The sequence below is a fragment of the Herpailurus yagouaroundi genome, unplaced genomic scaffold (assembly GCF_014898765.1).
Source record: "Herpailurus yagouaroundi ecotype Mexico unplaced genomic scaffold, PumYag 162, whole genome shotgun sequence".
Taxonomy (NCBI): domain Eukaryota; kingdom Metazoa; phylum Chordata; class Mammalia; order Carnivora; family Felidae; genus Herpailurus; species Herpailurus yagouaroundi.
The window spans coordinates 72,193,831-72,217,374 of record NW_024412403.1 but is presented as its reverse complement, the minus strand read 5'-3'; the positions used below and the strand labels follow the sequence as shown (position 1 = coordinate 72,217,374).

Below are 23,544 nucleotides of genomic sequence, written 5' to 3'. Positions count from 1 at the left end.
AACATAACATAACATAACATAACATAACATAACATAACATAACATAAAATGTTTGAGTGACTCTTCAATCACCCTCACTTAATCAATCATCTAATGATCCAGATCACATTGTATAAGAAGGCTTTTCCTGTCCTTATCCAAAAATTGATGTAGTGGTTAAGGGGTAAATAAAATGACAAAAGATGAGCACTGGGTGTTGTATGTAAGTGATGAACCACGGGAATCTACCCCAAAACCAAGAGCACACTTTACACACTGTATGTTAGCCAACTTGACAATAAATTATATTTAAAAAATAATAATAATAAATAAAATCACAAATATTTGAATATTGGGGGGAAAATCAACAACCAACAAAACATACTGTACAAGTGAAGGACAATTCCTATCATAATGAAAAGCTACAATAATTAAAACTGAGCGGTGGTGGCAGACAAATAGAACAACAGACCATAATAAATAATCAGAAATAGATCTGTGTGCCAAGAGGACTAAGTATATTCAAAATAAATTACAGATGAAATGGTTTAAATGTAAAAAATTAAGCCATTAACAGAAGAAACCATCGAGAAACATTTTTAACAATGGTACAGTGGGAAGCCCTTTCAGAGCATCATACAGAGCCCATAAGCCCTGAGAGAAATGATTAATCTGACTTACTAAAAATCAGATATTTCTGTATAGTAAAAAGCCTCCATATGAAATGGCAAAAAAACTAGGAAAAAATATTTGTAACTCACATTACAGACAAAGGATTAATTCCATTAATGAATAAGGAACTCCTACAAATCCATAGGAAAAGAATCTAAGGAAAATGGGGCGGGGGGGGGTGGAGAGGGAGGGAATAGGAAAGGGTTCACGGAACAATAATGGTTCTCATAAACATTTTTCTTAATAAGAGGAATATAACTTTTTACCTATCATACTGGTGATAGTTTACAGTTTAATAACACCCTATATTGGCATGGATATGGAGAAATAAATACTCTTCTACATCGTTGGTGACATAACTTCCTGGAGAACAATTTAGCAATACCTATCAAAATTGAAATGTACATACCCTTTGGCCTAAAAATTCTACTTCTAGGAATATCCTACAGTAAAAAAATGACCTATACGCAAGGTTATTTGCTGTAGCACTGTTACTAACTGCAAATGATTGGAAGTAATCTAAAAGTCCATTACCAGGGGAGCGGTTAAATAAATTATGATACATATACACAATGGAATATTATAAAATGACAGCTGTAAAAAAGAAAAAGCACTTTATATAATGACTTGGAATGAATTACAAGACCTATCAAGGAAAAACCATGATGTAGAATAATAATTATAGCATGCTTTTATTTGTGTGAAAAATCAGGAGGTGTAGCAAAGAAAATTATTCATATTTTCTCTTATAAACATAAAAATTCTTTAGAAATAAACTGGTAAACAGAAGTTACCTAAAGGATTGAAAGGAAAGAAGATGTTTCACTGAATACAGTTTTATGCTTCTTGTGTTTTTAAGCATATAAATGTATTGTTTATTTTAAAAATTAAATATTTTAAAGCAAGTTACAGAATGACATATATAGTGCGATCTTAATATTTTAAAAAGCACACAAATGCATAGAAAAAAAGAAGAAGATCTATCAAAATGTTAAAGAGTGATTGTTATTAGTTGGTATTGAGGGTGATGTTTACTTTCTCCAAATTCTTTTTTGGTATTTTCCAAATTTTCAACAAATTAAAAACATATATTACTTATATATTCAGAAAAGAAAAATACACAGAAGTCTTTTCTGTTATTATTGTTATTTTTTAAATTGGGCTGCCTATATTGCCAAGAAAAGGTTTCTTCTTGGTGGTGGAAAAGAGGGGGATCTTTTTACTTCTCCTATTCAGCTGAGGAATCTTAGAGACTGAGTGTCTCCACATTTCTAAGCAGTAGAAAAGAAATGATCAAATATTCCTTGCCTTATGGAAAAACTAAAAGGTAGCCCAGATGCAGGCTGTCAGGGAAAATGAGATACCTCTAAGAATATGGTCATGATATCATAGCTTTCCAAAGGCCCTGAGTGATTTAAAAAAATAAAGTTCACATTCCATAACACATCCTTTAAAAGCACAGAATAGATATGACCAGCATGAATCACTGTATCCCTTCCCCCTCTCCAAGGGCACAACACCCAGAATAGCTTCCTGATGACGCAGCAGCCAGAAGCCTTTGAAAGCCTTAATCTTTAGGGAGGAAATGAAAGGGAAAAATAAGTCCTTGACACAGACATTAATTGTTAGGTCTTTCCAAGGCAGAACAAAGCAGCAGTGAAATTGGTATTGATCTTTTGGTTTTGATTCTTTCCATTAGAGCCTATAGTTGAAAAGTGTGTGTATGACAGATTTGCCTGGTTTGCTTTCACTAATTAACACTACTGCTATTTTGCAGATGACCATATACTTTAATATTTTTCATTTCGATGACCACATGCTCTCACAGATATCACTTATTAATAACTGTAACAAGATATGTTATTATTGGTTTGCATTTACCAAGCATCCTTCATTTGGAATTCCATTGACTTTACTATTTCATGAAATCGTTTTCTAAGAAAAAAGACATTTTCTTTTTCTGGCACAGATGGTAAAACGGTCTTGTAATATGGTAAAGTGATTACTCTAGATGACAATGTAAAATTAGTAATAGAACCAAGGAGAGAACCTTTTTGCTATCAAGATGCAAGTACTTAACCACTCACCAACTGCCACTGATCTAGTAGTTATTTTGGTCATCAGCCTGGGAAACTTGTATTGAGTTTTTGTAAAACATGTGGCATGATTCCCAAGTTTCTGGCTTAGGAGACCTGAGTGGCTAGCAATGCCACAAATCAGTGTTAAAAATAGGAGAAAGGGCAATCTCATGAGGAAAATAAGTTTGTTTTGGGTCATGCTGTGCTTAGCCTACAGGACAAAGAGCCAGATGATAATGTATAGCAGACAGCTTGTCTTATGGATCTGGAGTTCAGGAGAGGTGTCTGAGCTAGGGGTCTTTAGTACAAAGGTGATAGTTAACACAATGCAAGTGGATGAAGCTGTTTCAGGTAAACGTACAGAGTAAAAAGAGATAAGGACATAGGACAGAATCCCATTAAAAACTAAAACCCAAAAAGAAGAGATTCCAGGGAAAGAAACTAAGAAGGAATGGTCACAGGGGTAGCAGAAGGACTCTACGACATTAGAAGATAATAATGCTATACAAGTCATGGTGTGATGATGGTCAACAACGAAGAACATAAGACAGTGTTCAAAAGGGAAGAAATGTTCATGGATCTGGTAACATGGACATCATTTTACTTAAACTTCAGTAGCAAGATCACCAGTTGTAAGGGCAAAAGCCAGATTGCAGTGGGTTATTTGTTTTATAAATTCCAGTCTTCATAACTATTTTTTATAGGACTACATGTAACTTGAAACTTAGGAAATAATTAATAAATGTTTCTTTAATTTTGTATGTGCCACAAACTGCACTAGGTAAATTTGTATGCTATTTCATTTAATCTTTCCATCAAACATGATACAAATAACATTATTCTCATTTTTATAGATGAGAAAAGCAAGCCTCAAAAAAATTATTACCTAACAGTTAAGATCAACTGTCAGCTTATGTTTTTTAAAGCTTTTCATGTATATTATCTCATTTAATTCTCACAATAATTCAACGAGGGAGGTATCAGTGTTACCTCATTTTACAAATGAGGAAACAGAGGCACAAAGAAATAACTTACCCAATACCACATAGTTCTGAAGCTGAGATTAAAATATGAACAGTCTGACTCAAGAGTCTATAATTGTAACTACTATGTCATTTTTTCCCCAAGGACCTGAGAAATGAGTCTAGATTTCAATCCAGGTTCTATCTGATTCCAAAGACTTTTGTCAGGCTACCATACAATGTTGCCTCCAAATGTCTAGAATGGTGTTTAAATAACAATAACCATTAAGAAACACTTTGAGAGAGCCTCACTTTCAGAACTTACTCTGAATAAAGAAAATCTAACCTAAGCCAACTTCTCCACTGAATTCTGAAAATGTCAAACAGGAACATTAGTTTGAAGATACTGTTCAGAGATAATACACACATATTTTTAGAAGGAAGGGTAGCATATTAAATCCTATCAACTATAAATACCTTAACACCAATTAGTTGGTTAGCTTTTTTTCAATGTGACTGCTTGAGAATAAATTCTGATTAGAAAAGAGAAAGACAAGCTTAGCTCTAGGGAAAGAGTTCCGGGGTAGAATACTAGACTCTGATATGGGATACGGAGGAGTTGTTCAGGAATACAAGCCTATGCACATATTTGTGAGGTCTGATTTAAAAAAATTTTTTTAAATTTTATTTATATTTTTGAGAGAGACAGAAAGACAGCATGAGCTGGAGAGGAGCAGAAAGAGGGGAGACACAGAATCTGAAGCAGGCTCCAGGCTCCGAGCTGTCAGTGGAGTCCAATGCAGGGCTCATACCCACAAACCGTGAGATCATGACGTGAGCCAAAGTCAGACACTTAACCAACTGGGCCACCAAGGCACCCCTGTGATGTCTGATTTTTTAAGTAGGAGGATACTAGAGCCAATGACTCACTTGACAATTTTATTCAGATCCAAACCTTATTTAAAACACTGCAAATGAAGTAAATGCAAAAGATAAAGCAAAAAACATTACGTATTATTATATTCTACTCTTTATTAATACTCAAAGTTTATTAGTGTTTGAGGATATTACAGAAAAGAAACTCAACACCAATAAAGTTTATATTAAAAAAATTAAGCTATAACTAAAACTACCATTCATAAGAATCAACCAGTTATCTATAAATGATGCTCAGAGGGTATTCTAAAAAAGACAATATTCTGTAATTGATGTGTCCTAGGGTGCTCCTAAGAGAAAAATCCTAGGGATTCATCATCATTGTCCTTATCCTCTTCCTTCTCATCATCATACCACAGTCCCACCTTCAAGGGCTCACAGACTAGTAGCCTTCATCTTCTCCCTGTCAACAACTTAATGCAACTGTTTCTTTTCAGCAAATGATGCAGCCAACCTGGCAAAAAAGAAGAGGTCTACACACCTGGTCGTGGATAAGCCCATGATAGAGGATGCTCTGCATGTCCCTACAAAGCCGCTCCAGGCCACCATACTTGGACCAGACGTTGGGGCTGTTGGCTGACACCAAACCCTCCACAGTAGTCTTCAAATTACCCAGCAACTGCCAGTGCTCCCTCCTGCAAGGGCATCAATTATACCAAAGGTTAGTTAACTCTGTTGTATCTGATCCTAAACATGTCAGAGAAAGTCTAAGCCAAGAGGCCTCCAGCCCAAATCCTAATATTTTTTCCTCTATTAATTTTTACTTGGGCCTAAGACCCAAATCAGAGAGGACTTAAGTTGTAAAGAACACTAAGATTAAAAAAACAAAAACAAAATCCCTCACTCTTAATGAGGCATGTTATGTTTTGTAAGGTGATCTTCATTTTTTATCTCATTCAATTCTCACATAAGTAGCCTATAACCCTCTGTTTCTAAGACTGAGACCCATCAAGATCCATTTCTGGAAATGACAGGACATAAGCAGTGTATAAAGAGATGAGGGGATGTGATCAAAACCAGAAATCTTTTTTAGAACAAAAAAGTCAAAAAAGACCTTTTATTCACTATATTTCCATGCACTAAGTACACATATGTATACACAAATATTATGATTAAGAATGTAAATTGTCCATGATTTCTGCCTCCCCCCCCCCCCCCCATAGTTTTTTAAGCTAAAATCAAGACAAAAAGGTTCTGTTTGCACTGAGCCACTTTGGGACACGCCCCCAAATCAGTCAACTTTTGGCTTATTCTTCTGGACCATCTGAAGTACTGAGGAGGAAAAGTTTGAAAATTGCTGCCCTAAATGGTCTTCAAGGTTCCTCTGAAATCCCCAGCATTTTCTCAACAGTTTCCACCCCAATAAAAACTCAAAACCAACTTCAATTGAATGAAAAAAGTTGGATGCACTGAATCAAACTGGATAAAGAAAACATGAAGAGATGAGGCCCCCAAGTGTCATACTGCACACTTTACCTTGCCCTTCCATTTCTTATTAGAATACTACTCTTTATACTTGTCAAGAACAGTCATGAGAATAATAATTTTTTTCAGGGAATTTTCACCATAACTATTTCACATCGTTTAAATGCCTATCGGGGCAGAAGGGTCCTGAATTGGAATCCTTACTAATTCTATCAGTACTGAAAACTAACTTCTTATGTGCATTTTCTGAGTCATTTTTAAAAGTGGATGAGTAAAGACAAATAAAATATAATGAATGAAGCTAGATCCAGTATAAGAGTATCATCTAAAAAGAGAAAGCTAGATGAATCTCAACTTGGTCTTCTGCTCTCAAGGCCTTAAGACCAAGAATGTATTCAAACTGGGAGACATCAGGCTTTCTTAACCTTACACCATTTAAACATTTGAGTCACCAAACTCATTTGTTCCATTTCTTTCTTCCCCAATTTTATTGAGGTATAATTGACATATAACATTATATTAGCTTGGAGTGTGTAACATAATGATTTGATATATGTATAAACTACAAAATGATTACCACATTAAGCTTAGTTAACATTCATCACATCACATAGTTACAATTTTTTTTCTTGAGATGAGAACATTTAGATCTACTCTCTTAGCAACTTTCAAATATACTATAAGTCTTGTTAACTGTAGTCATCAATGCTGTCATTATATCCCCAGAATTTATTTATCTGATTACTGGAAGTATACCCATTTCCCTCAACCCCCCTCTCTAGCAACCACCAATCAATCTGCTCTCTATTTCTAGGAGTTTGGCTTTTTTTTAGAATCCACATATAAGTGAGATTATACAATATTTGCCTGTCTGACTTATTTCACTTAACATAATGCTCTCAAGGTCCATCCGTGTTGTCAAAAATGGCAGGATTTCCCTTTTTAGGGCTAATATTCCTGCGTGTGTGTGTGTGTGTGTGTATGTGTGTGTGTGTGTGTGTGTGTGTGTGTGTGTGCGTATATCACATTTTCTCTATCCGTTCATCTATCAATGGATACTAAGGTTGTTTCCATGCCTTGGCTATTATAAATAATGCTGCAATGAACACGGGGGTACAGATATCTCTTCAGCATCCTGTTTTTGTTTCCTTTGGATATATACCCAGAAGAAAAACTGCCAGATCACATAGTATTTCTATTTTTAATTTTTGAAGAATCTCCATACTGTTTTCTACAGTGGCCACACCACTATATTCCCACCAACAGTCCACAAGGATTCCTTTTTCTCTACCTTCTCACTAATAACATTTGTTTCCTCTCATCTTTTTGATGACAGTCCTTCTAACAGCTGTGAGGTCCTATCTCACTGCAGTTTTAATTTGCATTTCACTGATAATTAGTGACACTGAGCACCTCTTCATGTACCTGTTGGCCATTGTCCTGTTTTATTTCCATGCCAGTCCTGAGAGAGATCTCAAGATAACTAAGATGTATAGAGGACTTAAATGGTCATTAAAATGCCATACTGTGAGAAACTGCCATCACAGAGGCCAACTGACTGCCAACTGTTGCTTCAGTGACTCTTCATCTTCTATGCTTCCTTAGGGTTAACCTGGCCTGTACAGACTGACACAGTCTTCGCATTGCAACAGGTTACAATTAAATCTTGCAGGCCTGAGAGCAGTTTGCTTCCTCAAGTAACTTTACATACCTATGTTCTGATTTATTCTCCATCTTAACAAGTATAACTGTCAAGGAAAATCATGATAAATTCTGAAATCAGACACCAAGTACCCTATCACCCTGAGGCTTTGATTCCAAAATCATGAGCACTGAAATCCTAGAAACCTGAACATTCAGATCTACTACCAACTTCTACTGAACAAAGCTAAAGACCTTTCTTTCCTCACAATGTAGCATCCCTAAGATACCAAAGCTACAGAAGAGTGTGGCTCTTATTCTAAATTATACCAAACCATTTATATTTGGTATAAGCTCATGCACAAGAAAAGTAAACCTTAAAAAAATTTTATTTACACGGCTAGCCTATTTATTGTCTTTACCTTTTTAGAATCCTTTACCCTAATAATGTAGTTATCACTTCCAGAGAATTGAAATGCTATATTCAAATAGAGCCCACACATAGTAGTTGCATTAATCTATTCATACCTGAATCTTATATGCAATTCAACAGATCATCATGAAAAATCAAATATGCCTCTGTATTCTTTAACCACATTTTCAGTAAGTAAGGTCAATCTTTCTTGGGTTAAACCTGTTCAGTAATAATTATTTGAATGATATCACCTTGAATTCACATGTAACCTTTATCTGGGCAAAAGCAAGGCCTTTGATGTATATTAGATTCAAAGTAGCCCTTTGCAGAGCCACTTCTCCAAGTACACAGAGTGCTCTCCCTTAATCACCATAAATTAAAAGCAAGTCTTTCTAAGCATCTCACCCTGTGCCAAGGAAGCACCAGGCCTAAGTGGCAAGGACAGTATAATCCATTGCTACCTGAATCCTTTTCATCAACAGTTAAGCCAACCTCAGAATAAAGTCCTACCTATTTTCCTTTGGGGTGATTTTGACTTGATTCCTCCTTGAAAGAGGAACAGAAATTGCTTAAGCAACTCAAATAAGGATATTCAAGGAAGAAGTTTTCCTAAATGCCAGCTCAGTCTTAAGCTTGCCAGGTCACAATTAGAAGTGACACTCAAGGGGCCAGGATTACCTTGATACCAAAATAAGACAAAGACACTACCAAAAAAAAAAAAAGAAGACCAATATCTCTGATGAACATAGATGCAAAACTCCTCAACAAAATATTAACAAACCAAATCCAACAATGTATTTAAAAAATCATTCAGCACAATCAAGTGGGATTTACTGTTGGGATATAAGGGTGGTTCAATATTCACAAATCAACCAATGTGATATATCACATTAACAAGAGAAAGGATAAACAATGACATAATCATTTCAACAGATGCAGAAAAAAGCATTTGACAAAATACAACATCTATTCATGATAAAAACCCTCAACAAAGCAGGTTTAGAGGGGGCATACCTCAACATGATAAATGCCGCATATGAAAAACCCACAATGAACATCATACTCAGTGGTGAAAAACAGAGCTTTTCCCCTAAGATCAGGAACAAGACAAGGATGTGTACTCTCACCACTTTTATTCAACATAGGTCTGGAAGTCCTAGCCACAGCAATCAGACAAGAAAAGGAAATAAAAGGCATCCAAATTGGTAAAAAAAAGGAGTAAAATTTTCCCTATTTGCAGACGACATGATACTATATATAGAAAACCCTAAAGATTCCACCAAAAAAAAACTACTAGAAGTGACCAGTGAATTCAGGAAGATTGCAGGATACAAAATTAATGTGGAGAAATTTGTTGCATTTCTACACACTGATAATGAAGTAGCAGAAAATTAAGAAAATCCTATTTACAAATGCACCAAAAATAATAAAATACCTAGAAGTAAACTTAACCAAGTAGGTGAAAAACCTGTATTTTGAAAACTATAAAACACTGATGAAAGAAATTGAAGAGAAAACAAATGGAAAGATATACTATGCTCATGGATTAGAAGAATTAATATTGTTAAAATGTCCATACTACCCAAAGAAATCTACAAATTTAATGCAATCCCTAGCAAAATACCAACAGCATTCTTCACAGAACTAGAACAAATAATCCTAAAATTTGTAGGGAATCCCAAAAGACCCCAAATAAACAAAGCAATCTTGAAAAAGAACAAAACTGGAAGTATCCAATCTCAGATTTCAAGATATTACTACAAAGCTGTAGTAATCAAAACAGTATGGTACTGGCACATAAAAAGACATATAGATCAACAAAATAGAATGGAGAACCCAGAAATAAACCCACCATCATGTAGTCAATTAATCTATGACAAAGCAAGAATATGCAATGGGAAAAAGACAGTCTCTTCAAAAAATGGTGTTGGGAAAACTGGACAGCTACATGCAAAAGAATGAAACCAAATCACTTCACATATACACAAAATAAACTCAAAATGGATTAAGGACTTGGGGCACCTGGGTAGTTCAGTCGGTTCAGTCTGACTCTTGGTTTCATCTCGGGTCATAATCTTACGGTTTGTAAGTTTGAGCCCTGCACTGAGCTCTACGCTGCTGTTGTGCAGCCTGCTTGGGATTCTCTCCTCCTCTCTCTGCCCCTCCCTCGCTTGTGCTCATGTTCTCTCACTCTCTCTTTCTCTCTCTCTCAAAATAAATAAATAAAACTTTTTTAAAAATGTACTAAGGACCTAAATGTGAGACCTGAAACCATGAAAAGCCTAGAAGAGAGGACAGGCAGTAATTTCTCTGACATCTGCCATAGCAATATTGTTCTAGATATGTCTCCTGAGGCAAGAGAAACAAAAGCAAAAATAAACTATTGGCACTACATCAAAATAAAAAGCTTCTACTTTACCAAAACAACAACAACAACAACAAACAAACAAACAAACCAGGAGGTGCCTGGGTGGCTCAGCTGGTTAAGCATCCAACTCTTGATCTCAGGCTCATGAGTTCAATCCCCATGTTGGGCTCCATGATGGGCATGAAGCCTACTTAAAAATAAATAAATAGGGGCGCCTGGGTGGCTCAGTGGATTGAGTGGCTGACTTCGGCTCAGGTCATGATCTCAAGGCTTGTGAGTTCTAGCCCCGCGTCGGGCTCTGTGCTGACAGCTCGGAGCCTACAGCCTGCTTCAGATTCTGTGTCTCCCTCTCTCTCTGCCACTCCTCTACTCACACTCTGTCTCTCTCTCTCTCTCTCTCTCTCTCTCTCTCTCTCTCTCAAAAATAAATAAACATTAAAAACAAACAAATAAATAAATAAATAAATAAATAGCTTCTGCACAGCAAAGGAAACAATCAGCAAAACTAAAAGACAATCTACAGAATGAGAGAAGAGATTCCCAAATGACACATCTTATAATTTATTAAATGACATATCCAAAATTTATAAAGAATTCACAAGGCTGAGGGGCACCTGGGTGGCTCAGTTGGTTGAGCATCTAACTTCAGCTCAGGTCATGATTTCACAGTTCATGAGTTTGAGCCCCATGTTGGGCTTGGTGCTGTCAGCCTGTCAGTGCAGAGCCCACTTAGGATTCTCTGTCCCCCTCTTTCTGCCCCTCCCCCACTTACACTCTCTCTCGAAGAATAAATTTAAAAAAAGAACTTACAAGATTGAACACCAAAAAAAGAAAAAAAAGATATAATTATTAAAAGATGGGCAGTAGACAGGAACAGACATTCCTCCAAAGAAGCCATACAGATGCCCAACAGACACATGAAAAGATGCTCAACATCACTCATCATCAGGGAAATGCAAATCAAAACCACAATAAGATATCACTTTACACCTGCCAGAATAGTTAAAATAAAAAATACAAGAAACAACAAGTGTTGGTAACTATGTGAAGTTAAAGGAACCCTCTTGCACTGTTGGGAATGCAAACTAGTGCAGCCACTGTGGAAAGCAGTATGGAGGTTCCTCAAAAAATTAAAAACAGAATTACCATATGATCCTATAATTCTACTACTGGGTATTTACCCAAAGAATACAAAAATATTAATTTTAAAAGATATATGCAACCCTATGTTTATTGCAGAATTATTTACAATAGCCAAATTATGAAAGCAGCCCAAGTGTCCACTGAGAGATGAATGGATAAAGAAGATGTGGGGGATGTGTGTGTGTGTATATATATATATATACATATATATATACATATATATATATATATATAATGGAATATTACTTGGCCCTAAAAAATAAAATCCATCGACCAAATGGATGGACCTAGAGAATATAATGCTAAGTGAAATAAGTCAGCCAGAGAAAGACAAATGCCATATGATTTCACTCATGAGGAATTTAAGAAACAAAACAACAACAAAAGAGACAAATCAAAGAATAGACTCTTAACTGAGAACAAACTGATAGTTACCAAAGGGGAGGTGAGTGGAGGGAATGGGTGAAATAGGTGAAGGGGATTAAGGGTGCACTTATCATGATGAGCACTCAGTAACACATAGAATTGCTTAATAACTATACTGTATGTCTGAAACTAGCACAGTGTGTTAATTATACTGGAATTTTTTTTTTTTAAGTGATATTCAAGGTTAAAACAGAAAAGTTACAGGCAAATGTTATTTTTTTAAAAAGTGCTATGTCCCAGGGGCACCTGGGTGGCTCAGTCGGCTAAGCGTCTGACTTGGGCTCAGGTCATGATCTCACGGTCTGCGAGCTTGAGCCCCGCGTCGGGCTCTGTGCTGACAGCCCAGAGCCTGGAGCCTGCTTCAGATTCTGTGTTTCCCTCTCTCTATGCCCTTCCCCCACTTGTGCTCTGTCTTTGTCTCTGTCTCTCTCTCTCTCAAAAATAAATAAACATTAAAAAATTTTTTTAAAAAAGTGCTATGTCCCAGGTGATGTATACAAATGTTGAATCACTATATTGTACACCTGAAACTAATGTGACACTGTATGTAAATTAACTGGAATTCAAATAAAAACGTATAAATAAACAAAAAGAGTAATGCCATATAACTAACACATAATCACTAAAAACAACTGAAATATATGACAAATAGTAAATACATAATAAGTACCATGCAATTGTAAAGTGAGATTTTAACCCAAGAAATATATATTAGCATGTCTTGGATCTCCAGTGTCCTTTTTAGTGGTACAAGGAAACAGCTTCAACTTATTGGCATATTCCCTCCACAGTGTGCCATTTATCTGCAATGAATTGTGGTATCTACCTGAAATCAAGACTGAAGGTCAGGTTGTCCCAAGTCAGATAAGGATTTGATCCCTGAAATGTAAGAAAAGTATGTGATATCCAAATGATGGAATATCATGAAACCATTAAAGTTTTTCATTAGGAAGAGTTTCCAAAGTTAATGACAGATAATATGTTAAAGTATAAAAAGCAGAATATAAAATTATTATTTATGACATCAACATAAAAATGCTGAGAGAAATTGAGATATGTAATAGTGGTTACCTCTGGTTATATGAGGGGAATGTAGAGAAGGAAAGAACTATTTAGGCCTTCCTTGAGCCTAGCAATTAATGAAAGATCAATAATCTGAATAAAGTTACCAAACAAGAGGCTGGAAACTACCATCAAGGATTTTCTAAATACCAAAGTGTCAAGGGCATCTTATGCTGAAAGACTGTGGTCTGGCAAACACTTGGGACTTTTAATACCAAAAAGCACTCTCTGAAAAGAATAGGTTCCTTCTTTAAAGCAGAAGGAGACATAGTTAAGTGAAACAATTATTAGTAACACTTTAAGTAGCAAGAGACTATCACATATATGTTTAATTGTCTTCTTTTCAGGCTCCATGTTTTCTGGTTTTAAGTATATAGTATCTGACATGTAGAGTATGCAGTTAAATATTTACGATGTTTTTAAGTAAATAATATGCTTATAGAAAAAACGTGCTTGACTTCATTATAGTCTCTCAACTCCAGGGTACTTAGGAGAACCTAACCATTGGCCAGTCCCATCTCTTTAATGGCTGACAGCAGAATTTTAATGTCTAGGAGGGAATAAGTAGTACTCGAAGGCATGCTTGTAACTTCATATCTATTCAACAAATGCCTCACCAATCACACTACATTTGAATGACATCAAATTTATTGAATTTCAACAATGAGTAGATTTAACAAAAGGAAAATCCCTTATGTCAGAAACCTAACCACTGATGATGTACAAACTCCTCAGTATGGAGTTCAAAACGTCTTCATCATGTAGCCTCCATCTAAATACCAACTTTCCTTCTCAGTACTCCTCAATTTGAACATAGCCTCACTAACGCACTCTATTATAAACATGCCAACCTCACGCCTACTTCCATGACTTTATTTACACAGACCTTTCCACGTAGAATGCTTCTCTTCTTGTCTTATTCAGGGATTCAGATTCAGCTCTAGTTCAACCTTCTCCTAAGAAGTTCTAAATAAGGGGACCTGGGTGGCTCAGTCAGTTAAGTGTCCGACTTTGGCTCAGGTCATGATGTCATGGTTTGTGAGTTCAGTTTGTGAGTTCGCGCCCCACATTGGGTTATCTGCTATTAGCATAGAGCTCGTTCAGATCTTCTGTCCCCTCTCTCTCTATCCCTTGCCAACTCGCACATACACTCTCTCTCTCTCAAAAATAAATAAACGTTAAAATAAAAAGTTGTAAATAGTTTGACTTGCTATAACTCCTTCGTTTGAAACCCTATAATATACACTGTCAATACAACATTCCTCCTAATCATCCTTAAAAAAAATTGTTATTGTATGTGGTTTGTTTCCTCACAGATAGAGACCATGTTTTTTCTATTTCTTTTGTGCTTTAATAAGGATTGAGAAAATGTCATGCAGCAGAAAGAGAACAAGTTTCATAGTCAGGCCAACCTGAATTTGAATCCCAGCTCTCCACAAACTAGCTGTTGCATCCTTGGGTAAGCCATTTAAATTCTTTAAGGTTCAGTTCCTTCAGGGTAATTGATCATCTATAGAAAGCACCATCATAGAGTAGATAATATTCCTTCTCTTTTCTCTGTCCTTTTCCTTCTTTGAACTTCCACTGCATAAATATAATAAATCCAACTACATTAGAAGGGGTACCTGAATAAATCCTTCTTACCCATTCTGCCTCAGAGAATATTCTGCCAAAAACTATCTAGGATTGGACAGTCTGTAACACAAATGAAGACTTGTCACTGTGCTCCCCATCTAAACAATGTCTCAACTGATTTTAAACTAGGGTTAAATCTCCCCTTGGTAAGCACAGATTTGAAGGCCTGATTATGCTCATGGTGCTCTCACTGAAGCAGGAAAGCTAGAAAAGACTTCCTCAGATTTGGAGGTATCTTGTATCTAACAGAGACTCCAATCTGCTTAGTTGATAGAATGGTAGAAGCATATAAGGGTTTATTGCATGCAAAGCAGTAAGGCTAATTTCATGAGTCATAAAAGAAAGTCGACCTCATTACCATACAGTCACATCTTATGTTGTCTGGGTAGCAGAATGCTTTACAAACAAGGTAAAGGAGGCACACGCCACCACTTCGATAGCAAAGGCACAGGAGGAAAGAAAGACTGCTTCAATTGCTTCAGTTTTAGGGACACTATTTTAAAGTAAGAGCTAACTATCATTACAACTAAAACTAGATTATCTTTAAAAATTTTTTTTTTACTGTTTGTTTATTTTTGAGAGAGAGAGAGAGACAGAGTGCGATTGGGGGAGGGGCACAGAGAGGGAGACCCAGAAACAGAAGCAGGCTCCAGGCCCTGAGCTGGCAGCACAGAGCCCAACGCGGGGCTTGAACCCATGAACTGTGAGATCATGACCTGAGCTGAAGTCAGACGCTTAACCGACTGAGCCACCCAGGCGCCCCAAGGTTATCTTTCTTTTTAAGTTTATTTATTTTTGAGAGAGAGAGAGAGAGAGAGAGAGAGAGCGTGCACGTACCCATATGGGGGAGGGGCAGAGAGAGAGAGAGAATCCCAAGCAGGCTCTTTGCTTTCAGCACAGAGCCGGAGGCAGGGCTCAAACTCACTACCATGAGATCATGACCTGAGCTGAAATCAAGAGTCAGGTGCTTAACAGACTGAGCCACCCAAGCACCCCTAAAATTAGACAATCTCAAAAATTGCTAAGGCAAAGAAAGAGCAAGAGAATATTATAAAAATCATTTTTAGGGGCACCTGGGTGGCTCAGTCAGTTAAACGTCCGACTTCGGCTTATGACATGATCTCCCAGTTAGTGGGTTCAAGCCCGCATCAGGCTTTATGCTGACAGCTCAGAGCCTGGAGCCTGATTCAGATTCTATGTCTCCTTCTCTCTCTGCCCCTCCCCTGCCCACACTCTGTCTCTCTCTCTCTCTCTCTCTCTCCCCCTCAAAAATAAACAAAAAAAATTAAAAAATCATGTTTAAAAGATGACAGAATTAAGATGAAACACGTATGATACAAAAATAAAAATCAATGAAATAAACTCAACTATTTAAAACAAAGCAACCAATCAAGCAAAAAGATAAGTGGAAATTATGATATTTTATGAAGGTTGCATTCAAGACAAGAATCATTAAAAAAGACAAAGAGGCCATAATAAAGATATAGCTGTCATTAACTTTTATGTATGTAATAACATGACCTCAAAATATATAAAACAAAACACACACACAAAGCAAAAACAATAGAAAACAGAAGAAAGAAAATTGAGAGGCTGGCTCAATTGGTGGGAGCATGCGATTCTTGACTTCAGATTTGTGGGTTCGAGCCCCACACAGAGTATAGAAATTATTTAAAACTAAAATCTTAAAAAAAATGAAAATAGAAAAAACAATGGTAATAGGACATTAATGTTCAAATCATGAAAACCATAAAGTAAAAAGTGATTAGAAGAGCTGAATAATATATAAGGTTGTTCTTTACATCTAGAAAGCTATGTCCTGAAGAACACTTTTTTTTAAGCATAGACACATTCACAAAAACTAGCCTTGTACTAAGTAAGGTACACACACACAAAAAGTCAATCAATCCTCCAAAGCAGAAGTACAGGTATATTCTGTGGCCATAGAGCTATAAGGCAGTGAACAAACAACAAAAGTAGAACAAATAGTACAAAACAAACACCTCAGAAAATTTTAAATCTCACAGGACTCTTGAGGAGGCAAAAATAAAGTCATGGCATTGAATGGAGTAGACAGGGAATTGAAATTATAGCTCTTAATGCTTTCTTCACAAAAAGCATCCAAATGAGAAAGCTCATAGGGAGACTGTCTTAGAATCTTTTAGAAATTGTGGGGTTCTGCTATTTTCTAGTAAAAAATCAATCATCTCTTCAGTCCTACGATCTAGCACAATTTCTGTGAATTTCATTGGCAGAGGCCATGGCCCCACAAATTTTGAAGATAGTTTAGTTTGCCAAGTCCCTATTTAGTCACTAATGATTTATGACTTCCTTTAATAATCTTCTCTCCTCTCAATCAGGTGTGAGTTTAACTTCAAGCAAGCCCGATTCAGAGGAACTAAAAAAACATGTAAGCATACTCTAGTTGTTTCCTGAAAAACTCAGATTTAAGTTTATAACAGCACTGTTCAATTGAACTTTCTACGATGCTGGAAATGTGCTATATCTATGCCGTCCAGTATGGCAGCCACTAGACAGCATGGCCATTAAGCACTTGAAATCTGGAGAATATGCCTAAAGAACCGAAATTTTAAATTTTATTTAATTTTAATTAATTTCAACTTAAATTGCCACATGTGGGTAGTGGCTATCATGTTGGACAGAGCTGGTCTATAATCACCCAGGTTGGTTGGTAAGATTTATGGAGGCAAGATAACACAACAAAACACACACAGAACGATTCCATTTAATAAAAGAAGTGATAAAGCAGCTATAAAAAGCAGAACAGCTGTGGGAAGGATACCTGGGAAAAGCTTCAGCTTAGGGTCCCTGCTGTCAGCTGATAGATCACCCTCACCCAGGTTCTGGCAATAGCATTTTCCCCCCAGGGCTTTAAGAGTATGTTTCAGGGTGGGTGAGGGTAGTGAGTAGTGGGGGGTAGGTGTACTAATAACTGGACCAGAAGTATAGGTTGCTCAAAAATTATGTGATCCTCCTGCCTTACCATGTAAAAAAAAGGAAAAGAAAGGGCAGAAAATAAAAAATGAGGATAAATGTAAAAAAGTGAAAATAAATAGGGAGAAAGGGAGAAAAGAGGCTCTTCCAATGGCAACGGTACAACCAGCACTTGCCCAATTGTAAGAGGCATGACCACAATGTTAACATTTTCATTCCTCATGTAAATATTCATTGAATGCTGATTATATGTGAAGCACTGGGCTTATGGTGTTAAAGAGGAGGAGTCACCATCTCTCAAGGTATTCATAATGAAACAGGGAAGATGGGCACTTACATAACTATGCCATGAAAAGAGAAATGCTATAGATATGGAAAAGAGCCGGTGAAGGATGCCTTCTAAAGGAGCATTATTTATAGGGCACCTGGGTGGCTCAGTGGGTTAAGCCACTGACTTCAGCTCAGGTCATGATCTCACAGTCTGCCTAGGGTTCTGTTCTGTGCTGACAGCTCAGAGCCTGGAGGCTACTTCAGATTCTGTGTCTCCCTCTCTCTCTCTGCCCTCCACCCCCTTTCTCTCAAAAATAAACATTTAAAAATATTTTTTAATTAAAAAAAATAAAGGAGTATTATTTGAAAGATGACTAATAGCCTTCCAGGCAAAGGAGGAGATACTGCTGGGAATGTGGAGAAGCAAGAATGAGAATGATGAGGAAGATATAAGAGTGAGTGAATGCCATTGTTTTGTAACTGGCAATTTCATAGGGATCAAGGTACAGATTAAATACCAGGGAAGGAGTTTTAACTATTTTCTATTTTCAGTAAGAAAGGACTGAACATTTCAGAGCAAAATACTATAGTAACTTTGCTTATGAAAAATTAAGGTGGTAGCAATGTGGAGGCTGTCTGGAATTGGGGCTAGAGTTCAGACTGGGAGATCATTTAGGAGGCTACTGAGATAATCCACAATAGAGATAATAACGGTCTTCAGTGAATATACTGTTTATATGTGCTCAGAATTCATGTCCCTTTCTTTTGGTAACAGAACCCTGAGTTTCCACAGAGGAATCACCCCTCTGCAACTTACTCTGGTCCGTGAAGTTCCAAGAAAGTATCCCCTTGCCACAGGATCCAGGGTTGAGCACATAATTTAGGCCTGATTGACCGGCATATTCCATACCTCAATTATAAGAAGAGGAACATAACTCAAGTCAGCCCCAAAATAGTCAAGTCAGCCCAAAAATAGTCAGCCTCTGAATTTTTGCTTGTGTTGTACCTATTGGGATTGCCTTTTTTTTTTTTTTTTTTTGGTTGAGATTGCTAAACTTGAAATTGCCAAGTGTTATCCATCCTATAGAAAAGTCTGCCTAAGAATGAAGCCAAAACATAAGGAAGGAGAGTCCACAGAGAGGGACAAATTCTTGTTTAAGAACCTAAGAAGCCATGCCTAAAGCAATACTACTCCCTGGATTTTTTAGTAATATAAGCAAATATATTTGAAAATGGAGAAAAAAATAAAGCTTCAAGAGAAAAATCAGGAACAAAATTCATAGGACCTGGTAACTGCCTGGATATGGGAAATGAAGAGGGAAGTATCAAATTTCACTTTGAGGCTTCCGGGTTGGCTGACTGAATGAAAAATGCTACTAACTGAGGTAGAGAACAGAGGATGAAAAGGTTTCAGTCAATGGAATGAACTCAGTTTGGAGACACTGAAAAGTCTTTTAGTATTTGAATTTTGACATTATCTGGATCACTTCATCAGGAAAACTGTACATATAGCTGATTTCCAAGCTCAGACTGTGCAGCTCAAGGCAGTCTAGGGTGGCAGAGCAATGCTAGCAGGACCATTCCTTTCACTGTTTAGTAGTTTCATCAGACAGTCTCCAAACAACTGGTATTGACTACATAACTAAAGAAAGTAAAGTATCATCTCTAAGCACTGTAGCACTCTGCTAGAGTGATAACTAGTTAGATGAAAAATAAGGGAACCTATGAAATTACTACACTCCAAGGATAAAGTGAAAAGCTAGGCTAACCCCCCAATCCTCAGTGCACTGAACTCAGAGGAGCCATGGGAGGAGGAAGAACAGGCTATACAATTGAAAACAGCTACCAGAAAAGCACCCACCAACCTTATTTCAAGAAAGCTGGGGAGGGGACAGAAGTAGACATGTTTTGCACTTAGTACATACCAGGCACTCTATGAGGAGCTTCATGTACATTATTATCTTATCAAACCCTCACAACTTACCAGCCAGGAAGGCATTATTTTTCCCAGATGGAGGAGCCAAATTAAACAGTAGAGGGGTGCCTGGATGGCTCAGTCAATGAAGCACCCAGCTCTTGATCTCAGCTGGGGTCATGATCCTACCGTTAGTGAGTTCGAGCACACATGAGGCTCTGCACTGACAGTGAGGAGACTGCTTGGGATTCTCTCTCTCTCTTTCTCTCTGCCCCTCCCCCCCTGGTGCGGTCTCTGTCTCTCTCAAAATGAATAATTAAACTCAAAAAAAATTAAGCAGTAGAGCTAGGTTTCAAATGCAAGTCTATCTGGTTATGAAGCTTATGCACATTTCACTACATCAACTGCTTTCAGAAAATACACTGATAAGTTTATCCTTTATGTATAAAAATGAGGCCATCTCATTATGAGGAATTTTCTGAATTGGGTATATTATTGACCACAGAAAGTGAGGTTTGCAATACCCAGCCACAATGCCTCAATTCTCAGGCACAAGGCATGTATACGCCAGTTGTCTATTTGGAACTAAGGAGGCCACTGGTGCCACGGAATCTCATTAAACAACACATTCTGAGTTAACCAGCCACTAGCAAAGAGTAGGCTATAGCAACAATACCAGTGACCCTGTGGAGATAATCCCACTGCAGAAATTAAATTCTGACTAGAGTTGCTTGGTTAAGAGGCAAGCTTGGGGAAAAATAATAGAAAGAAAAAGATACCCGCAAAGGAGCTCTTCTACTGGCCTAAGTGATAGGCAAAGAATGCCCTAAAATTCATTATCTTACACATTTCTTTGTCTCAGTACATGAGCATAATGAAAGGCAGCATAGCATAAGTACTAAAAGTGCAGATTCTAGAGCCAGATTGCCTGGTTTTGATCCCAGTTCCACCAGGATTCACTATATGAAATTGCCAAGTTCTTCATCCTCTCCATGTCTCAGCTTCCTCATCTATTAAATGGTGATAATAATAATTCCTGCCTCATACAGTTGTCATAAGGATTAAATAATACTTGCAGGTCTCTTAAACAGTGCATGGCATGTGGTAAGTGTTTGTTTAAATCCATTAATAACTAACCTAGCTAGAAGTCCAGCTAGACGGGGTGGAAATTTTAACTTGAATTTCCAACGCAGCCTCTCCTACATGAACTGGTAAAGGAAAATAAAAATGATCCCAAAACTTGGTTAGAATTTATATGGGACCTCTTACATGAAACATTTCACAGACATCTGGAGGGAGAATAAATAGCCAAATTATACATAAGCAGAAACTGAAACATGGAAAAGGGAAGTAAAATGTTCAGTTTCACTGAACTGATCATTCATACATCTCAGGCAGGAACCCCATCTTGTCAGTCCACGTTTTGTACAACAGGCCACAAGCTACCAGTGTACATAAAAGAGGAGTCAAACTTACAAACAGCCAGGTCTTCACCTGGGCACAATGCCTCATTAATTTTTCCCTGCTGATGTTTTCTCAATGAAGCAAACCCTAAATTTGGGAAGCACCTTATACAGAGCGTAAGTCACTATTTAGTCAAAGTAGTTTGCAAAATCTTAAAACCTCCATTTCTAAAAAATATGAAATGGATGATAATAGTTTGGTATAAATAAATGTGAAATTGCTTAGTTGCATTGTGGACAAGGAGTAAAGGGTTTGAAGATGAAAAGGAAATGGCTGAGGGGTCCTGCCACATTGACAGCGGCACACACACAATTTCTAGTCGCATTAGCAAGCCCCCTCCCCCACACCAAGGCCATTACAACCGTCCACTTTCGTACACGGGCCCTCCTTCTCGACTTCTCCTTCACACTCGTCCCCGCCTAAGCTTCTTTCTAGGCCACTCATAATGCCTAACCTTTGCGCCCAGAAATTCTTACAACACCAACCTTCTCAATATTGGTCCGACTTGCTATCACCGCAAGTTTCACTGGGGGCATCAACCTGTGCCCTACCCCTATCTATAGACTCTGGCCTGTAAAATCTTACCACAGCACCTCTCAATACCCACCTCCCCCTCCGGCTCCCCCTGCCCTCAACATATTCTACTCACCCTCCCTTACCCTCCTCAAACCCGTTCCCTCGTCCGTCCTATCCACGCCCTGCCAGTCCCTCTTTTCACAATTTCTTCCCAAACAAGTCGCCCGCAGCAATCGCCCTATGTCTATCACGACTTCTCCTGGTGCCCTCCGAGCCCTCCTAACTCTCCCGGTGATTTGGCGCATCCATCTGCCCCAGACTCCCCCGGCCCTTCCCAGCCCACCTGCTCTCCTCCGGCAGGCGCTCCTCGCAGCCGCCGAGCTCCATTCCCGCGCCCTCTGGCCGCATCCGGGGCTGCGACGTCGTCTCCTCTCTGAAGAGAGGTGTCCCTGCCGCTTCGCCCCCCAGGGCTTCCGAAGCTCCCTGGGAACGGAGGAGGCACCCTCGGTGGGTGGGCTCAGGGTGATGCACTACACCCGAGTTGACAGCAGGCGCGGTGATTACTGCCTCAGCTGCTGTTCCTATCCCCGCCACCCCCCACTTCCGGTTCCAAGAACTACAACTCCCAGCAAGTACTTCGAAGACTCGGTCGCTCCCAGCATGCACCACCCTATCCAATCCGAGGACGCGTTCTCGGCGGATGCAGATCCTGGCTGCGTGCTCGCGGCCGTGCCCCTAGATGGGGAGCAAAGATGTTAACCGCCAGAGTCCGTGCAGGTGTGAACCTTTACACACTCCTGTCACGTTTCACCTTGGGGACCGGACTCGATAAGAAGTCTAGACTAGGAAATAACGCTGGTCTTAATCCAAGTAACGTTGGTCTTAATCCAAGTAACGTTAACCCCACTTCAGCCTACCCTGGTTTAACACCTGTCGGTGGTGTTTGGGGACCTCAAGCATTTTAATGAAGAGCTCACAATCTGAAGAGCATGGGTTGTTTTGAGATCGGAAAGAAAAAACAGGAGGAAAAGGTTTTAGGGAAAGGTGTTTTTTGTTTTTGTTTGTTTGTTTGTTTGTTTGTTTGGAGAATTGATGTCAGAGCAGGGTTTTAAAGTATAAGTATGAATTAGCCAGGAAATGAGAAAGTGGAAACAACGGCCCAGGCATAAGGAAGCATGCTGGTTTGGAGAGTGCTGGTTCTGAGTAGTAATAAGAGCTGAGAAGAGGTGGTGATAGAATGGTGTTGGTGAGCAGGCACCCCAGAACATGAAGAGTCATTCCAAGGAGTTTGGATTTTATCCTTAAAACAATTAGGAGCAAGTTAAGGATATGAAAATCAAGAAGTGATTTGACTAAAACTGCTTAGAAAACTAGGTTGTAGGTAAGGATGGAAGAATGGCTATGAGAGGAGATTGGAAACCCCTATAGAGGCCGAGCAGGTAATGCTGAGTGAAGTGAGCTGGTTGTAGGAGAGTGGCAGAAACTTTCAGAACTGGAAGCCTCATCCAAGAAGGGAAGTTTCACCTTTTCTATAATTGAATATTGTAAAATGGGCATATGGGCCTGGAGTTGCCAGATACTCTGATTTTGCAATAGAAGCTGGAGTCTGAATTTTTAAGTACAGCTTCCAGATTTTTAAATATTGGCAACAATTTTTTTATTGTAAACATTACACGGCGTGG

General features: G+C 38.2%; 1 protein-coding gene across 8 annotated transcripts in view; it reads right to left on the bottom strand.

Annotated features, from left to right (window-relative positions):
* RUBCN (rubicon autophagy regulator) overlaps positions 1-22,458 on the bottom strand; it is a 58,121-nt gene extending 35,663 nt beyond the window's left edge. For all 8 annotated transcript variants that reach the window (XM_040484806.1, XM_040484809.1, XM_040484807.1 and 5 more), the window contains exons 1-2: positions 22,206-22,458; positions 5,109-5,262 (exon numbers count right to left, since the gene is read on the bottom strand). In XM_040484806.1, the coding sequence (XP_040340740.1) occupies positions 5,109-5,262; positions 22,206-22,270 (219 nt within the window). In that variant the 5' untranslated portion in view covers positions 22,271-22,458. The remainder of the gene's footprint in view (positions 1-5,108; positions 5,263-22,205) is intronic.
* Positions 22,459-23,544: the final 1,086 nt, after the last annotated feature.